The 20714-nt window shown below is 43.4% G+C and overlaps 1 protein-coding gene across 8 annotated transcripts in view; it reads left to right on the top strand.

The window, feature by feature from the left end:
* Positions 1-20714, top strand: part of PDE8A (phosphodiesterase 8A) — a 523736-nt gene that overhangs the window by 407649 nt on the left and 95373 nt on the right. For all 8 annotated transcript variants that reach the window (XM_073568515.1, XM_073568511.1, XM_073568512.1 and 5 more), the window contains one exon: positions 3268-3325. In XM_073568515.1, coding sequence (XP_073424616.1) covers positions 3268-3325 — 58 coding nt within the window. The remainder of the gene's footprint in view (positions 1-3267; positions 3326-20714) is intronic.

A 20714-nucleotide genomic window follows, 5' to 3' on the forward strand; every position in this document is an offset into this window, starting at 1 on the left:
CTTTAGCTTTGACCAAGTTTCCTATGTAGCTCACACACCCCAAAACATCAGTGATCCACCTCTGTACTTTACAGTAGGAATGGTGTTCCTTTCCTTATAGGCCATATTGACCTCTCTCCAAATGTAAGGTTAAAGGTTGTGGCCAAAAAGTCCATTTTTGGTCTTTTCACTCCAAATTACCTTGTTCCAGAAGTTTTGCGTATTGTACGCGAGATATTTTGTGGCATTTGCGCAGTAATGACTTTTTTCTGGCGACTAGACCATGCAGCCCATTTTTCTTCAAGTGCCTCCTTATTGTGCATCTTGAAATAGCCACAATGCTAGTTTTCAGAGTCCAGTATTTCAGCTGATGTTATTTGTGGGGGGTTTTTTTGCATCCCAAACAATTTTCCTGGCAGTTGAGGACAAAATTTTTGTTGGTCTATCTGACCGTGGTTTTGTTTTTCCAGGGCCCCTGATTTTCCATTTGTTAATCACAGATGGAACGCTGCTGACTGGCATTATCAATTCCTTGAATATCTTTTTGTATCCCTTTCCTGTTTTCTACAGTTCAACTACCTTTTCCCGTAGATCCGTTGACAATTCTTTTTGCTTTCCCCGTGACTCACAATCCAGAAATGTCAGTGACTGGATAAAAGATGCAAGAGTTTGTCTGGATCACAGAAACTCACACACTGATTACAAGCAAACAGGTCACAGGTGAGGATGTTACCTTTAGTAGCCATTCAAACCCATTTGTGACAACTTCTGTGCATGTTATGAGGCCAGGGTATATGAGCTTTTGATCAGGGTCATTTGGATGTTTTGTGTTGTCATTATGATTTAAAAAGCATAAACACAGTTTGACAATAAATGGCTTCACCCAACCACTAACCATGAGTGGAGAAAAAGGTTTGGTGTTATCATTCATATTCTCTGAGAAAAGGCCAAGAAATCAATGTAAACTTTTAAGCACAACTGTACATCCAGACACGGCCAAGCGATCCAGAAATCCAAGGAACCAGAGTCTTTTTACAAAACCACAGCCAGGAACACTACAGGATAGCTGACAGACCATGTCGCCACGAGGGACACAGATTTAACAATCTACAGGATGTTTGCCTAGGGCACCATGGCCCCAGCTGAAAGAATACAGATCTGCTTCACTGACAATCACTGAACCCATGGATACATTTGGGGTAGTCAGGATTTGGACCCATCGGTCACCTAAGTCCCATGGAAACGTTAGGAAAAACCAGGATTGGGACCCACCAGTCACCTGGCTCCATGGAGATGTTTGGAGAAGCCAGGATGTGACCCTCCAGTCACCTGGCCTTGTATCTCAATGAACAGTTGGCTTCCTAAGCTTGTTGTTACCCCCTCTTGGTGCATGCCACAGGTGAGGGTAGTCATCCTTGAAAACTCTGAAGTCACAGCTGCTCTTATCCCGGCAAGTCAGCGGAAGGATGAAACTCTGTAATTTTCCACCATCTTGGGTATTTTGCTGGGACAGTTCCACATGTTATTTGCCTGTTTTGTGGTTCAGTAAAGTATTGCCACGCTGTTTTACCATCATCTTGTGTTGTCTGAGTAGTATTATGTCCATGGTAAAAGTAGAGTTGGGTGTTCGGTGAGATGATCCCTGGTCCATGCGGTTTCCGCTAGTGGACTAGAGCACCCAATGACCCCTGTGTCTCCACATCCTCCAACTCCTAAGTGCCAAATGTAAGCATATATAGCAGAGAAGAGTGGTCAACATTCAACAACTGAGACCATCAAAGCAAGAACGCTCGAGGAGCCTCAACTGAAAAGATTAGCCCTTGCACTGCTAGCAGGGAAAACATCATCGTACTAAATAGTGCAGGCTAAGTACATCTAACCAGTGCATGAGTACGTTATACCAGACGCCGCGATCCACTGGCACCTCTGTTGCGGTTTCCTCGAGACTGGATACTGATAAAAAATGGTCACTTTATTTATTTGAAAATGTGAAAAAATCATTGGCCTGCGAATAATGCATACAGGTCCCTTTAAAACATAGTATCACTATTCCACAGACTGTATGGCGTATAGTGGTCATTTCCATATCTCATTTCAATCAAAATGTCTGTGTGGTTTTTTTTACTGTAACTTGCGACAATATGTGGTCTTTCTGAGAAGGTTTTATCAGTAAAATGTACGTTTTTGACCAGCTTCATAGATAAATATTTTTTCCTAAAGAACATTAAGCTAGGGACACATGACCGTATTTTCTCCCATCCGAAATAATCTGGTCAATTATGCTAGTCACACTCTGATGAGAGTTTGATTAGCGTATGATAATAATGTGATCTGATTTTCTGGGATGAGGAGAAGATGAAAATATTTTTTTCCTTCTCCATTCTGTCAGTTCGTGAAAATCGCACCGATCTCAGATGTCATCCGAGTGCAGTTCATTTTTTTTTTTTTCCATGGACTCATTGACTTGCATGACTGAGTGCGATCTGAATATCGGCTGCAAACCGTGCATGTTGTGATTGACTTTGTTCGAGTGAAAGAATCAGGCATGTACGCTATCCCATAGGATAATATTGGTCCGAGTGCTGTCCGATGCTTTGTCGGATCACACTTGGACTGATAATACGGTCATGTGCACGAGCCCTAAAAATGATTGATTTCAAGCAACCTTGAACTACATTTTTTTCCATTACTGTTATTTGTCACAGCTGTATTGTTTTTTTCCAGCAGAGGTAAATTATAATTATTTTGTTTTTCTTTTTATTAACCTGTTCACATATTGTCTTGCACCAGATTGTCCCTGTCAGTAAGCTCATCTTTATAGTTTAATTCTGCGTTTTATACTTCTATGATATCTTTTTCTAGTTCATATGTACAGTGTTTTGAAAGTGCACTCCTGGCGTGGCCAAAGGCTTTGTGATCCATTCGTCCGCTCTTCCACATAGTTTGATTGACTTACTCAAGCTATGGATTCTGGATGGATCATTAAAGTGTATTCTCTCTGAAATGCAGTGGCTACAATCGTACCGCCGGGCTCAGATTCATGCTGCCAGTGGTTTGGGCAGCATAATTCAGATGACAGTTTCTCTTTAAAGATCACCCATGAGCCAGGCCCCAAATTGCTTTAATATTGCATCCTAGTTGGAACAAGCTGGAGATACTAATATTTACATGTTAAGTGACATGTATTCAGCTCCCAAGATTAATGATGTTGGCACAGTGGCTATGTGATAGATAATGCTCGTTCTACTAACGCTTTTCCCTTTTATTTTCCATGTCCTGCCACTGAAGACAAAGTGATCGAGATGAAATGTCGATAATGCCTCTAATATCTGCTGGATTTACCAGGGTATGTGCACTGAGATGATTGTGCCTGAGCATTACTCTCATTTTGGAAAGTTGACAAGTTCTTTACTGTTTGGCCTCCAGCTTTCAGTCTTCAGTTGTGTCCTTTTGTTAGCTATTTGTAATGCTGTATTAACGGAGAAACCACGTATGGGAAGTAGTGTTCTGATGTTAGTAACATTAGGTGCAGTGTAAAGACCCTAAAAGCCCAAATCATTTATGCAGTGTGCCTTTTTGTCTAATTTTTTGTGTTTTGTGCCTTTTTTTTTAAGTCTATTTTATGCGGTTGCCTGGGTTTTTTTTTTTTCAGCTTGCCAACGTGGAAGTGGAGTTTAGGATTTCCAGATATTTTTGCTTGATTAATCATTTGCAAATATTTTCCGTAAATGTACTCCAAACACCCCCACCCCAGATTGACTTTATGTGCTATAGTTATTTTAGTGTAATATTTGTATCATTTTGGAATACATGTGACTTTTTGCACTAAAAACTCACTATAAAAAGATTGAAGATAACAATAAAGACCATGTTTGATTTGGGGCTAAATTCATGAACTGCGCCCACCATTTTGAAGAATTTGCAGCATAAATGGCATTGAATAACACAAGGCAAAAACAAAATAGTGGCCTAAAAACACACACACCAAATTAAGAATCGGCGTCAACGGTTTTTTTATGACTGTCCAGATATTTTGTGTGTTATGTTAATGGAAGTGACCAAGGGTTTGTCGTAATGTTCCCTTTCCATTCACACCCCTGCCTTTATTACAAAACTAACTTAACTATTAAAGACGACCAGTCCACTCTTCAGGCTCTTCTGTTCTAGTGAATTACAACTTTGGAGTGTCACTTTTGTGTGTGTTGCAGTTCCTCTGGAATTTCTCCTTTAAAATTTCAGAATAAATTCATAAATGAACATTACTCTTCCACTTATCAAAGGGCCGTGTTGCCAATCAGAATGGCACTGATAGGACAATATTGAAGTGTGTATATGCAAACCCAATACTGGTTGCAGCCATATATATGTCAGACGATATAGGTCCTCTTGAACACATTGTTAAACTCAACTTTCATGTGGTCATAAATCAGCTGAGAAGAGGTAGGAAAAAAAGTATAATATAAGATAAGCGTTATAAATTCAGCTGTCAGAACAAGCACACTGACTCTCCGCTTACTCATTCTTCAGCCATCAATAGTCAAGGAAACACATAGGCTACAGAAGATAACCTGTGAAAATGTGTAATGAAAAGTAAAACCTAACTACAAAAAATGTTTTTAGCAAAAACTTAAGGCATTTAAACAAAAAACAAAATTACCCCTTTCGAGGTGCCCATAACAATTTTTCATGACCAAGCACATTTACAGTAGCTGTAAAGTTTTTTTTTTTTCTTTTTCATCTGTTCAAATATTTTTTATTTTGGTCTTGATTTGTAGAGCCTAATTTTTGTGTAACTTTTAGATTTGAATTTTTGCCAATAACGAGGGAAAATGTCAAGCTAAATAAAGGAAATCCATGACTTCTCTTTCATTGGAAGTCTTCAGACAGAGGCCGGACAGACATCTGTCAGATGATTTAGTGAATCCTGCCCTGAGCAGGGGTTGGACACAATGACCCTGGAGGTCCGTCCAACTCTACCATTCTAGGATTTCTGTGCCGCTGCTGATTCTGTGAGGACGTTCTAAAGTGCCCCAATATTTGAAAATGATGAGCAGTCGGCAAGTTGTTAAATGGCTGTAATTAAGGCCGTGCCTGTATATCCACAAAGCCAAAGAGGTTGTCCCCTTTCAGATAATGTTGGTCTGCCGCTGCTCCCGATGTCTAGCATTGACTGTGGCACTGGTGTTACGTTAACAGCACGGCAGCTGGTCAGTGACCTCAGTGGTTTTGCTGGTGTAGATAGAACGCCCCCCTTCAGAGCTACAGAGCTCACTGGCTGCTGATCGAATGTCCGCACTGCAGCCAACACCATACACTAGGAGCAGAGACTCGCCAGCGGACCTGGGAAAGGTGAGTACAGTGCATCTTGAAACTTTCACAGACTAATCCAATTGGAGTGATTAATAATCATACATAACATATTACTGTATTATTTACAATTAGCTCCGTGATCACAGAGCACAGATACAGATATGGTGTTGGAAATGTAATGGGGGAAATTCATTCATAAAAAGTTAAGTTTTGTCTGTCTATCCACCTAAAAGGTGTCAGATATATCCTGATGTCCCTATTTATTACTAATGATACGACAGATAGGACGGATGTATTAAAGGCTAATGATAGGACGGATGTATTAGAGGCTAATGATAGGACGGATGTATTAGAGGCTAATGATAGGACGGATGTATTAGGGGCTAATGATAGGACGGATGTATTAGAGGCTAATGATAGGACGGATGTATTAGAGGCTAATGATAGGACGGATGTATTAAAGGCTAATGATAGGACGGATGTATTAAAGGCTAATGATAGGACGGATGTATTAGAGGCTAATGATAGGACGGATGTATTAGAGGCTAATGATAGGACGGATGTATTAAAGGCTAATGATAGGACGGATGTATTAGAGGCTAATGATAGGACGGATGTATTAGAGGCTAATGATAGGACGGATGTATTAGAGGCTAATGATAGGACGGATGTATTAGAGGCTAATGATAGGACGGATGTATTAAAGGCTAATGATAGGACGAATGTATTAAAGGCTAATGATAGGACGGATGTATTAGAGGCTAATGATAGGACGGATGTATTAGAGGCTAATGATAGGACGGATGTATTAGGGGCTAATGATAGGACGGATGTATTAGGGGCTAATGATAGGACGGATGTATTAGAGGCTAATGATAGGACGGATGTATTAGAGGCTAATGATAGGACGGATGTATTAGAGGCTAATGATAGGACGGATGTATTAGAGGCTAATGATAGGACGGATGTATTAGAGGCTAATGATAGGACGGATGTATTAGAGGCTAATGATAGGACGGATGTATTAGGGGCTAATGATAGGACGGATGTATTAGGGGCTAATGATAGGACGGATGTATTAGAGGCTAATGATAGGACGGATGTATTAGGGGCTAATGATAGGACGGATGTATTAGGGGCTAATGATAGGACGGATGTATTAGAGGCTAATGATAGGACGGATGTATTAGAGGCTAATGATAGGACGGATGTATTAGAGGCTAATGATAGGACGGATGTATTGGAGGCTAATGATAGGACGGATGTATTGGAGGCTAATGATAGGACGGATGTATTAGAGGCTAATGATAGGACGGATGTATTAGAGGCTAATGATAGGACGGATGTATTAGAGGCTAATGATAGGACGGATGTATTAGAGGCTAATGATAGGACGGATGTATTAGGGGCTAATGATAGGACGGATGTATTAGAGGCTAATGATAGGACGGATGTATTAGGGGCTAATGATAGGACGGATGTATTAGGGGCTAATGATAGGACGGATGTATTAGGGGCTAATGATAGAACGGATGTATTAGGCGCTAATGATAGGACGGATGTATTAGGGGCTAATGATAGGACGGATGTATTAGGGGCTAATGATAGGACGGATGTATTAGGGGCTAATGATAGGACGGATGTATTAGAGGCTAATGATAGGACGGATGTATTAGAGGCTAATGATAGGACGGATGTATTAGAGGCTAATGATAGGACGGATGTATTAGGGGCTAATGATAGCACAGACGTATTAGAAACTAGAACTTGGCCAGCTGTATTAGAAGCCATCTGATGTAGTGCTATCATTAGCCGTTGAAAGGTGACTGCTTTTCCTATTACAATTAACACCAGGTTATATTTGACACCTTTTAGGTGTATAGACAGACAAAACATAACTTTATCAGTCAGATTTCCCCCATTACATTTCCAACACCATATCTGTATCTGTGCTCTGTGATCACTGAGCTCATTGTAAATGATACAGTAATATAATTTATGTATGATAATTGAAAAGTAACATTTTATATATCACTCCAATTGGATTACTCTGTGAAAGTTTGAGATTTAATTTTGGACACATCCCTCTACATTGATCAGCAATGAACTTACAGTGCAGTTTGCTATGTTTTAACAATCTGCAGCAAGGGCAGAAAATTATCTGAAAAGAAAGTCCCTTGGATCAGACTCGATTGACACTCAGACAGTGTCCAGTCAGAGCTGACAGTATTAGAGAAAGTTCATGACCCGCCCCGGAGGCAGTAGGGTACTCTGTGCTGGGACCGTTGATTTCAATGGGAGATGTCAGTGGCAGTGACCAGGTCCGTGGCATCAGGCAGTCAATGTAAAAGGGGTAGAGTGATGGGGATAAAGTTATTGAGATGATTCGTGACGCCACCTGTGGTTTCTGGTCAGTTTGACCAGCGCTGCAGGGTAGCTTCTCTGGGACAGATGGTGTGGTGCAGCAATGATGTTGAAGCTCGCCACAGGTGGACCTCTAGTCCCAGGGCAGTGGTAATAGGTGTTGAGGGAGAGGGTGCACTGTTTGGCATAGAGATGTGGCAGTGCTGAAGGGGTTGCAGGAAGAATGCAATGACACAACAGGGTGCAGTTACATTTACCTTTACTTTGCTTTGTCAGTGCAGTCCAGGATCCAGATCACAGATGGAACAAGAGTTGGCCAGCCTGGAAGCAACTTAGGAATCTCCCTATGCAGATGGGTTGTGTAGTCTGCTTCCTAGCGCTTATCTGAGGTACTTGCAGTACTGAGTTACACTGAAGTCCCCCTTGCTTGCTCTCTTCAGAACGCCCCTCGTATGGCAGGCAGCCGTAGCCTTCTATCTCTTCTGGCTCACACACATTACAGCTGTGCCTCCGAGTCTTAGTTGAGAACAGAGCATTTACAGCCTTCTGTTCCTCCATCAGCATCCATACAACTTCGGATACCGGACTCCGAACCATGCGTTTGAAGACAGAAGTGGGCCTGAATTCCCCTCAGTCCTCCAGCTCCTCTTTTCCACATCCACACACTTTGCCCTCCTCACAGAACTGACTTAACTTCCCCTTCCCGGCCCCCAGAGAGCAGCTCCTCCCCCTCAGTTTGGTTCAGAGCTCCCTCTGCTGGCCTGGAGTGGGAACTGTGCTGTATGTTGTATTTAACTGATAGAGAGACCCTTCATTGCTTCCAAGCATGACATCACACTCCCTAGGAGGAAGGTAATGCCACTGTGGCGACCATACCCCTGGGGGCGCCACATTCACAATGCGTGTTTTTGCTGCTTTTTTTCTGCAGCAAAACCTGATCTTCTTTGCTGGGAAGTTTGCTGTGGCAAAAGCGCAGGTTTAGGTGCGTTTTTGGCGTGTTTTTTGTGCCTTTGTCCATGCTAATGTCTATGACTTTTCTTTTTCCACAACATCCAGTCAGGTCAGTGGGTGAAAAACGCTGCAAAAACACTGAAAGAAATGACATCCTCTATGTCCAAAAAAAGCAGCAAAGCTCAAAATCTTGATAACACAAAAATCCAATGTGTGTGCATGAGATTTCTGAAATCTCATAGGCTTTGCTGGTACTGTAAAAAGCAGCTGAAAATTAGCATAAAAAAAACCGCAGCAAAAACGCCCAGTGTGAATATACCCTTAGACTGTAGGGAGAAGCTTCTTTGGCAAGTTGAATGGTAACAATCAGTTTTCAAATGTATTCATATTGATTTCTAGGAGGAATTACAGCGGAACGGCAGAGTGCAGCATTATATGAAATGATGCTGTACAATTGTTCAAGTATTTACTACCGTGGACATGTCAGGGGTGCTAGCAGGTCCATTCTTACACCATAGCTCTTGCTTGCTGGCTGCAGTCAGAACTAGAGGGCGTCTTCTGATCACCATTTTATTGCTATCTTCAGCTTGTAAACTGTAGAGAAATTCTATGTTCCTTCTAATGGTGGCTGTTCGTATCCTGGAGTTTATCATTTGATTTCATGCTATGTATCGGCAAAACAGCACTTCAGCCACTATAAGGTGCACTGCTGAATAGAATGAAGTGAGCACTTGCACATCACGTATAACCCCAAGCCAGTAAGCTTTCGGGATATCAATCTGTTCAGTTAGAACAAGTGATTGTTTCATTTGTTTTGCTGCCAGTGAAAGTGACAAGTTACACTAGAGTGGGAACAGCAGGGCAAACCTAAAAACATGGTTTTACAAGTGGTGGCTACAGACTATTACTCTCCTTATCCCCACTATCTGATTGATCTTTGCATTTTGCTAGTGTTTGTTTCTCTACATGTTGTGGGACCTGTATCCCACTGAAATTGCAGAGGCAATTCTGCTCCTCCGGGATGGCACAGCCATATGTGCTGTTGCATGAAGGTTTGCAGCCTCTCTCAGTATAGTGCCAAGCCAACGACCCTGAGACCGTTGTTACACTCTCAGGGTCAGACCTTATGCTTGTGCTGGGCCTGTGTTCCTCATGGTGCAGAACCCTGAACCCCTGCCCAGCCTCATGTAGCCAGTTCCTGGATGATACATTTTTAGCTTTGATTTTCAAGGAGATTTGTATTCAAACTCTCCATTGGTTGATGACTTTTACTTAGAAGTTATTATGTTTTCAGCTAATTACACCAGTTACATTTGCAATTTGACTTTCTTTCATTGAGATCCAATGTTTGATTTGAGTGTTCTCTTAATTTTTTTGATTTGTGTCTCTTAATCAGCAGAGAATTTTGGACCTTGAGAGGATTGTTTTGTCACAAGTTATTGATGTCCTGTGGATAGGTCATCAGTACCAAGCTGGTGAGGATTCAACACCCAGCACCTCTTTAATCCGCTGTTGTAAGCTCTGGGGGCAACCCTATGTAAATGCTTTGAATAAGCCTGCTTGTGTAGCTCCATTTCATGTGAAGTAGATACTGCCAATAACTGAAAAATATCTTGTAATTGTTTAGGTTCATACACCCGGCACCAATTTATTATTGATTACTTATCCCGATGATAGGCCAACAATATCTTTTGACCAGACATCCCCTTTAAAATATGGTATTAAAGAGGACCTGTCCTTTGTTCCAAACTTTGAGTTAGTGACCAATATAAATCCCTGAACTTTCCCGATTCTGACTTTTTTTTTCCATTTTGCGCTACATCGCTTCATTGTGGAGATATTCACATTTGTTGCTTTGGAGCTCAGTATGTGAAATGTCTACATGCAAACCAACTGGCCGTTTCTTCAGAGAATTTTCAGAGGTCAGGCACTTTCACTTCTCCCTCCAAGACTCTGCAAATCACAGGGAAGGATGAAATCATGGGGTGTGGGGGTTTAAGGGAATATCAAACTTCGTCTCTGACTCAATAGCTAAAAGCTAGGTAATGTTTGTGTAACAGTGTCTAGCATGGTATCTATAGGCAAATGTCATGTGTCCAACACCCCAGCACGTTAGACAATTGTGGATCCTGGCTGGCTGTTAGTGTTGTGAGGGCCTTGTGCCCGTGCAGACTGCTGGTGTAGGGAAGGTGGACTGATGGACAGAACTGTCTGTAGTGGGAAGGCAGAGGTGTAGCACAGTATAGGTGTGAAACCGCTGAGATAAAGAGAAAGGGTGCAGTATTGTAGTTTGACCGTTAGAGGGCAGTGGAGAGTGTAAGAGTGGGACTGAACAACTGCCATTGGTCAGAGAAACTGTCAGGTCATGGTGGGTGGAGTTACCAGAACTGGAAGTATAAAAGGCTGAGGGAAGGTTCTGGAAAGGTCAGTCAGTGAGAGGAGCACAGTAGAGAGGAAGTTCTGCTGAGGAGAAAGAGACAGTAGAAAGGCTCCATAGGGAACTGACAGTTGAGACGGTCACGGGAGGTGGCCCAGAGGACAGGAGACGGAGACAGCCTGGGGGTACCAAACGGACGGCGTACTCAGACTGGTGAAGCGTTGTGGTGGATGGGCCTAGGGCAGCCACAGCAAAAAGAGCCACAAGGGACGCCACGATTACAGTAATAAAGAAGTGAAGGTACCCGGGCCTGTGTACAGAGAAGTATGAAGCTGCTATGGTGAATTGCTGTGGTCGTCAGAAGAACGGCCAATAAAAACGGACCTGTTGAATACAAAGTCTGTCTCAAGTCTCGTGTTTGTATGCGGCAAGAAGCAGGTCACCCCCCTGTCGGTTACCCTTCCTACACTGGTAGCCAATGGTATTGGTTGGCCAGGACCACAAGTTCCACAGGTTAATAAATGAGACTTCCGTTCAAACATGTGAACTTTACTGAACTTCATGAGGGTTATGTACTAGGGATAGCGAGTACACACTCTTAAGCATATTTCATTCACAGCAAGAAGTCTTTTCACACATATCGTTTTCTGCCACTGTAGTCTTCTCTAGGGCTGGTATAGCACACCATTTTGCCTTAATTTGTCACAGCCTAGTTTATCACCACAGTCCTTTTTAACGAGTTTCTCTACACTTGCTCAGCGGCAGGTTTTGTGGTGCTCGGTGGTACGCGGGCGCCGACGACATCTTGTGAAAGCCCGGAACCCCCGCACATCCATTGCTGCAATGCAGTGTACTCCGGGAAAATGGTCGCCGGAGGTGGCGCATGTGCAGATTGAGATCTCTGCAATGAGATCTCGTCCTGACTTGGACTTCACGTGGACGTCAACATCCATCTCTGTTTTCCTCAACTTTCCTCTGGCTCTACTCTAGGGGACCCAATAATCTTCTCACTTGGCACCAGCGTCCCGCCAGATAGGGATGCGATCACTCCCTACATGGAGTTATCCAGCTGGACCCGGACCCACTTCTCCCCATGCGTCTTGGCCTGGATGCAATCCACTTTGCCCTAGTGGCAAGAGGGGCTCACCCCCGGCAACTGGGCCTGCAGGGTCTCTAGGCCACCGTTCATGGCTCTGGCTCCTTCTCAGCCTTGAACCTGCCCAGCAGGCTACCAGGTCTTTCCTTGTCACCTTCTTGTCCGCCATGTTGTACTCTTTGACAGTTCTCTTTGATCAACTCACAATGGGCCAAAGTCAATTGCCACTCCACCATTACTTTACTGCTGTTCTCCTGACGGCATACAACTCTTTTGGCATTGTCTCTTCCAGCTCCTGAGGCCCGTCATAGCCCTCAGCTTTCACTGGGTGGAGTCTGCCCTGACTCGACATCCCGTTTCCTCGGGCCACCTCTTCCTAGGCGGATCTTTTACTTCAACATCACTCTGCTATGACAGTCACTCACCGCTGTGTGCTGGTGCTTTCTGTTCTGGCACTCTCTGTAGGTGTACCTCTTGAATGGCTGGACTCCGCTTCTTGTCCTTTTACTTCTCCTGCGCCCGCCCATCTTGCCATTACGTGCCACTCACCGCTATCTTGTAGTTGTTGCTCGGCGCCATTTTAGACGGCATAACAGGCACTATTTTTGCATGTAACTCCAGCCTTCCCCGCATCGTTCAGATCTTCCTGAGGCAAGGCTCGATACTGCTGACTATGCCAAATGTAAAGCAGGTGGTCGGATTCAACAGGCAGAGGGACACAAGGCGGGAATAGCAAGTGAACTATTTATTTCCTTCAGTATGGCGGGAAATTGCAGCAATTATGAAAACAGTTAATATGAATCAGCATAATCACAAGTAAATCATACAATATGGAAAATTATAATTAGTCTTGGGGTATGTGTGAGCACACGTTGAGTAACATTTCTGCAGCCCTTGGGAGGAAAAATGCAGCTCTTGTCAGGAAAAACGCAGCAGCAAAAACGAATGTTTGTGCCTTGCATTTTCGACTGATCTGGCTGTGTGCACGCATTGCAATTTTGGTGTGTTTTTTTTCCTTGCAGATTTTCTAGATAAACCTGAAGCAATACCAGCAAAGTGAATGAGAAACCTGAAGTGGATTCACTACAGGATCCAGTTCAAAGTACTTGTTCTCACCCACAAAGCTCTTCACAGTGTGGCACCCCCTTACATCTCCTTCCTCATTTCTGTCTATCGGCCTAGCCAAGTTCTGCGCTCTGCAAACGACTTTTGACTAACTTCTGCACTAATCCGTACCTCCCACTCTCGACTCCAAGAATTCTTCCGCACTGCGCCAATCCTCTGGAATGCTCTACCCCATGAAATTAGGACCAGCCACAACTTGCACAGTTTTTGGCGCTCCCTCAAAACACATTTGTTCAGAGCGGCCTATCATGGTCCCTAATCAAAGTCATTTCATGTGTAAGTGTGTGTGTGTAGCCCACCATTCACTATCTCTAGCTATCCCCCCTCCCTCAAATATGGCTGGACCATCATTGTAAATACACACCTGTACTTTGTATCTCCCCCACCTCATTGTAGATTGTAAGCTCTCACGAGCAAGGTGGTCTTATTTTGCTTTAATTATTGTATTGTTAATGTTGTTACTTATGACTGTTGTGTTTGAAATTGCCAAACGGTAAAGCGCTGCGGAATATGTTGGCGCTACATAAATAAAGATTATTATTTTTGAAATGTCATGCACATGTTGCTTATTTTCGACTTACAAATTTGGTGCAGAAAATAATCTGTAGCATGTGAGTTCTCAGTATTTTTCAGAAATTTTATTCAATGTGCACATACCCTTTGCGTGAAGTCAGTGGTGAAAAACGCAGGCAAAAACACACATGAATTGACATGCTGCAAATTATTTTCTGCACCAAATTTGCAACTCAGAAACTTCAGGTTTCTCATTCACTTTGCTGGCATCAGAATTGCTTCAGGTTTATCTAGAAAATCTGCAAGGAAAAAACGCACCAAATCTGCAATGTGTGCACAAAGCCTTTAAGTTCACTTTAAATCTTAGGGAAGCTTCTTGGGGATTATGCTCATGTCCCTATAACTGATTAAATACCCATTCCTATACTGTGTAGACTCCTCCCAAAACAATGGCCTTATGGGGGGGATCACCGCTAAATTCCCACTAGGCCGCAAGTCCTCCTGACAAAGTCTACCAAAAAGCACGTTGGCATCCTTCGCTTCAGTTGACCCCGTTTTGTCGGTTAGCCCAGGCCAATCCCTGTACTGTATGTCCATGTTGGAAGCGACAGCCCTGATCACTCACGTTGTCTGTTCACAACTGTAGGGGTCCTCTCTCTGGCAAAGTCTACTCACAGGTCTTCGGTGCTTGATCGCCGGTGAGTCTTTCGAGTCCGAAAGGGTGAAAACTGGGTCCGGTTCCTGACTGGCGTCTGTGCTCTGCGTCTTGAGCAGCACAGGTCTGGGATTCGGGCCTTAACTGGTGTAGTCTGAACTCTGGGTATTGACTGGCATAGATTGGGTCCTCAGGTCTTGACCGGAGTAGTCTGTACTCCGGAACTGGTGCCACTCCGACCGTGCTGCTGCCTGCTGGCGCACACTCCTTACTGCAGCATCTTCCCCTGTGCTCATCTGATCCAAGACCAAGACCTGCTCTGATTTGGCGTGAAGACCTTTTATTCACAGGAGTCCAGTTATCAATGGCACCTGACTGGATGTCATATCCAAACTCAACCTCCCTGCAACTCTTCCTCTTCCGATTGGTTCCGCATGGTCTCGTCTGGGCGGTAGATGACAGTAGCACGAACAACATACACCTCTGGGTTTTTTCAGGATTATTGTCACCTCCTCTTACATTTGCATTCTTTAGAATATCTTAGAGTATAAATATTTTTGGGTAATGAAGGGGCAGAATTATACCTTAGTTGTGTATATTGATACCTATTCAACTTGTTAACTTTGGCTATATCCATAATATGGCTGTAGGCACTGGGTATAAGGAGACAGGTCTTTTCTAATTCTTGCTCCTCTCATGTGCTCCACTATTGTAGAGGAGGAGAAACAGATGTGTGTACATAGGCCCAGATTTTATGTGTTACATTTCACAGGGTCAACACTCTCCATAGTGTGAGCATATTGAGTTAAGTTGTGAAATCTGAAAGTGACATCACAGCTGTGGAGCCCATTTTTCCTGGAACTCTCTTATGAGATTAATTTTGTAAAGAACTTTACTAACACCAAAGAACAGTAAATAAATATGGCAGTGTTTTGGCTCTGTTCTATATGTAGTCCTGTATGTTCAGTCTATTTAAAGAATCGCTGCAGGTTTGTTGGGTTGGGTCTTTTTGTAACATCCATAGAAGTTGATGGAGAAAGTTATGCACACACGGCCACCTTGTCTTTCAGTCTCTGTGTGAGGAAAGAAAGCTGCAGTAACCAGAGAAGGAGGCGATCTGTCAGTGAACTTACAGGAGAGTGTATTTGCTTACGTATTTTACTGAGCTCCTTTCAGCTGATTTATGACCACAGACTACATTGAAGTTGAATGTGCAGGAAACAAAGAGCCTGTAAAAGCCAAATGGCGCAATATTTGCAATGAAATCCAATTGCAAAAATGATTTTTAACGCAAAATACATGTTTTTAAGTGCTGTATATAAAAATGTGCTGGCAAAGGTGAGCAACCTCTTTAACCCCTTAAGCCCCCAGGGTGGTTTGCACGTTCATGACCGGGCCAATTTTTACAATTCTGACCACTGTCCCTTTATGAGGTAATAACTCTGAAACGCTTCCATGGATCCCGGTGATTCTGACATTTTTTTCTCGTGACATATTGTACTTCATGTTAGTGGTAAAATTTCATTAAAATAACTTGCGTTTATTTGTGAAAAAAACGGAAATTTGGCAAAAATTTTGAAAATTTCGCAATTTTCTAACTTTGAATTTTTATGCCCTTAAATCACAGAGATACAGCACACAAAAAACTTGATAAGTAACATTTCCCACATGTTTACTTTACATCAGCACAATTTTGTAACCAAAATTTTTTTTTTGTTAGGAAGTTATAAGGGTTAAAAATTGACCAGCGATTTCTCATTTTTGCAACACCATTTTATTTTTACGGATCACATCACATCTGAAGCCACTTTGCGGGGTCTATATGATAGAAAATACCCAAAAGTGACACCATTCTAAAAACTGCACCCCTTAAGGTGCTCAAAACCACATTCAAGAAGTTTATTAACCCTTTAGGTGCGTCACAGGAATTTTTTGAATATTTAAAAAAAAAAATGAACATTTAACTTTTTTTCACAAAAAAAAATACTTCAGGTTCAATTTTTTTTATTTTACCAAGGGTAACCGGAGAAATTGGACTGCAAAAGTTATTGTGCAATTTGTCCTGAGTACGCTGATACCTGATATGTGGGGGGGAACCACTGTTTCGGCGCATGGCAGAGCTCAGAAGGGAAGGAGCGCCGTTTGACTTTTTCAATGCAAAATTGGCTGGAATTCAGATCGGACGCCATGTCGCGTTTGGAGAGCCCCTGATGTACCTAAACAGTGGAAACCCTCCACAAGTGACCCCATTTTGGAAACTAGACCCCCCAAGGAACTTATCTAGATATGTGGTGAGAACTTTGAACCCACAAGGGCTTCACAGAAGTTTATAACGTACAGCGGTACAATTAAAAAAATCATATTTTTTCCACAAAAATGATCTTTTCACCCCCAATTTTTATTTTCCCAAGGGTAACAGGACCCTAAAAGTTATTGTGCAATTTGTCCTGAGTACGCTGATACCCCACATGTGGAGGTAAATCACTATTTGGGCGCATGGCAGAGCTCGGAAGGGAAGCAGCGCCATTTGACGTTTTTGGCTGGAATTGAGATCGGACAGCATGTCGCGATTGGAAAACCCCTGATGTACCAAAACAGTGGAAACCCCCACAAATGACATCATTTTGGAGACTAGACCCCCCCAAGGAACTTATCTAGATGTGTGGTGAGAACTTTGAACCCCCCAGTGCTTCACAGAAGTTTATAATGCCTGGGCGTTAAAATAAAAAAATCGTATTTTTTCCACAAACCTGATCTTTAGTCACCAATTTTTTTATTTTCCCAAGGGTAACAGGAGAAATTGGACCCCAAAAGTTGTTGTCCAATTTGTCCTGAGTACACTGATACCCTATATGTGGGAGAAAACTACTGTATGGGCACACGTCAGGGCTGGGAAGGGAAGTAGTGATGTTTTGGAATGCAGACTTTGATGGAATGGTCTGCGGGTGTCATGTTGCTTTTGGAGAGCCCCTGATGTACCTAAACAGTGGAAACCCCCCACAAGTGACCCCATTTTGGAAACTAGACCCCCTAAGGAACTTATCTAGATGTGTGGTGAGCACTTTGAACCCCCAAGTGATTCACAGAAGTTTATAACGCCCGGGCGTGAAAATAAAAAAAAATCATTTTTTTCCACAAAAATGATATTTTTGCCCCCAATTTTTTATTTTCCTAAGGATAACAGGAGAAATTGGACCCCAAAAGTTGTTTTGCAATTTGTCCTGAGTAGGCTGATACCCCATATGTGAGGGTAAAACACTGTTTGGGCGCATGGCAGAGCTTGGAAGGGAAGGAGCACCATTTGACTTTTTCAACGCAGAATTGGCTGGAATTGAGATCTGACGCCATGTTGCATTTGGAGAGCACCTGATGTGCCCAAACAGTGGAAACCCCCAATTCTAACTCCAACCCTAACCCCAACACACCCCTAATCTCAGCCCTAACCCTAGCCCTAATGGGAAAATGGAAATAAATACATTTTCTTTTAATTTTATTATTTTTCCCTAACTAATGGGGTGATAACAGGGGGTTTGATTTACTATTTATGGCGGGTTTTTATGTTTGGCAGCTGTCATAGGCTAAAAGACGCTTTTTATTGTAAAAATAGTTTTTGCATCACCACATATTGAGAGCTATAATTTTTCCATATTTTGACCCACCGAGTCATGTGAGGTCTCCTTTTTTGCGGGACAAGTTGACGTTTTTATTCGTACCATTTTCGGGCACGTGACATTTTTTGATTGTTTTTTATTCCAATTTTTGTGACGCAGAATGAACAAAAACCAGCATTTCATGAATTTCTTTTGGGGGGTGCGTTTACACCGTTCCGTGTGCGGTAAAATTGATAAGGCGGTTTTATTCTCTGGGTCAGTACGGTTACAACTATACCTCATTTATGTCTTTTTTTTATGTTTTGGCGGTTTTATTCAATGAAAACTATTTCCATGGTACCGCTACCGGTATATAAAAAATAATTATTTTTAGATCGCTTTATTCTGCGAGCTATAACTTTTTATTTTTTTGCTGATGATGCTATGTGGCGGCTCGTTTTTTGCGGGACAAGGTGATGTTTTCAGCGGTACCATGGATATTTACATGCGCCTTTTTGATCGCGCGTTATTGCACTTTTTGTTCGGCGGTATGATAATAAATCATTATTTTTTGCTTCGTTTTTTATTTTTATTTTTTAAGGGGTTCACTAAAGGGGTTAACTAATGGGACAGTTTTATAGGGCGGGTCGTTACGGACGCGGCGATACCAAATATGTGTACTTTTATTGTTTTTTTCTTTTTTATTTGCAAAAAATGAATTTATTGGGGGATATTTTTTTTTTTTCTAATGTATTAGGTTGTCCCAGGTGGGAGATCACTGTCCTGTGACAGATCGCTGATCTGTCACTTCACAGGTCACTGTGACAGATCAGCGATCTGTCACAGGCATAGACGCAGACTTCCTCATGCCTGCTCCCTACAGGCCCCCGAAGGTCCCCGTCGCCATCTTGGATCCGGGGACCTGTAGGGAAAGAGACGCCCGCAGCAGCGCTGCACATTGCGCTGCTGTGGGGGGCTCAGGGAAGCACGGAGGGAGCCCCCTCCCTGCCGATGCTTCCCTTTAACCCCCGATACACCGCGATCATGTTTGATCGTGATGTGCAAGGGGTTAACGTATGGGGGGCGGTCCGTGACCGCCCCTGACACATTGTGCCGAGTGTCAGCTGTGATAATTATCACAGCTGACACCCGGCCGCGATCAGCGGCACTCACCACGTGGGCGCCGCTGATCGCTGTGACGTACTATCCCGTCCTTGGGAATTAAGTCCCAGGGCACATGGACGGGATAGTACGTCACATGGGATTAAGGGGTTAACCTCTTTTCCAACGTTTTGCGTAATAGTATCCCTCCCATTGATATGGGCTCCAGCGCTGAGCGTTTTGAGCAGCTGACATGTGCCTCTAACAGCCGTGGGTGGAATCGCAATCCACCCGCGGCTGTTAACCTGTTAAATGCCGCTGTCAGTCTCTGACAACGGCATTTAACTCGCAATTCCAGTAAGCGCGCCGGAAATCCCGCTCATCGGTGACCCCGTCACATGATCGCGGGTCACCAATAGGTTGGCATAACAACCAGACGTCTCCAGGATACCTCTATGGTTGTCATAACCGGATTGCTATGAGCGACAACCTCCGGGCATCAGATCTGATAATCACCTGTATATAGCAGAGCCGATCTGACAACTGCAGCTTCTAGTCTCCCATGGAGACTATTGAAGTATGCCAAAAGTAAAAAATGTTTATTTTTTTTATTTTAATATTTTTAAAAAGTTAAATGCACCCCCTTTTCGCCCCATTCAAAATAAAACAATAAAAAAACAAAATCAAACATACACATTTGATATCACTGCGTTCAGAATCGCCCGGTCTATCAATATAAAAAAAAATTAACCGGATTGGTAGACGAGAAAAAAATTAAAACCGCCAGAATTATATTTTTTTTAGTCGCCGCTACATTGCACTAAAATGTAATAGTGGGCGATCAAAAGGTTTTATATACACCAACATGGTATCAATAAAAAGTCAGCTTGGTGCGCAACAAATAAGCCCTCACCCAGCCCCAAATCACAAAAAATGGAGACGCTACAGGACTCGGAATAGGGCGCCATTTATTTTTTTTACCAAAGTTTTGAATTTTTTTTCACCTCTTAAATAAAAAAAGAACCTAGACATGTTTGGTGTCTATGACCTTGTAAGGGTCGGCCAGGACTATAGTCGTGGCCAGAGACACTAAAGCATCAGTGTCCCGGCCTTCCCTCACAGCATAGATTTTGGCTACATGGCTACAGTCCCTTCCTCCCTGATGAAGCCATAGCCTCGCTCGGTGTCAGTGTAGACCAGCCATCCACGGGTACGTCACCCTGACAGAGTGCCCCCGCCAGGCAGCCGCAGCTCTATCCAGACTTCCCTCTTCCGTTGTTTTTTTTATCTTTTATGACTCCTTCCACCCAGGCAGCCTGCCTGGGAGTGGGAAAGGGACCGTCTGTTGCCAGGGGCAAATGGGTGGCTCCCAGTGCCATAGTGCAGTGAGAAGCAGGCCAAACCTCCGACGGCTCGGATTGAGAGGCGGATTCCTCTATGGGGACGTGGGGGCGGAGGATGGCCTCCGGGACATGGCTCTGTGGGGAGGACGTTCCCTCAGGGATCAGGGACGAGGGCACACTCACCCGCTCAGATGAGGATGTGATGGTCGTGAGCTTCCCGGGAACGCTATCCCCCTCTGTGGGGACACCCGCACGCCTGGCGGACGAATAGAGTGCCGGCTCGATCTTCACTTCTGCCCGCGGTTCCGCC

The sequence above is a fragment of the Dendrobates tinctorius genome, unplaced genomic scaffold (genome assembly GCF_039654945.1).
Source record: "Dendrobates tinctorius isolate UK_male_01 unplaced genomic scaffold, ASM3965494v1 ptg000022l, whole genome shotgun sequence".
NCBI lineage: Eukaryota > Metazoa > Chordata > Amphibia > Anura > Dendrobatidae > Dendrobates > Dendrobates tinctorius.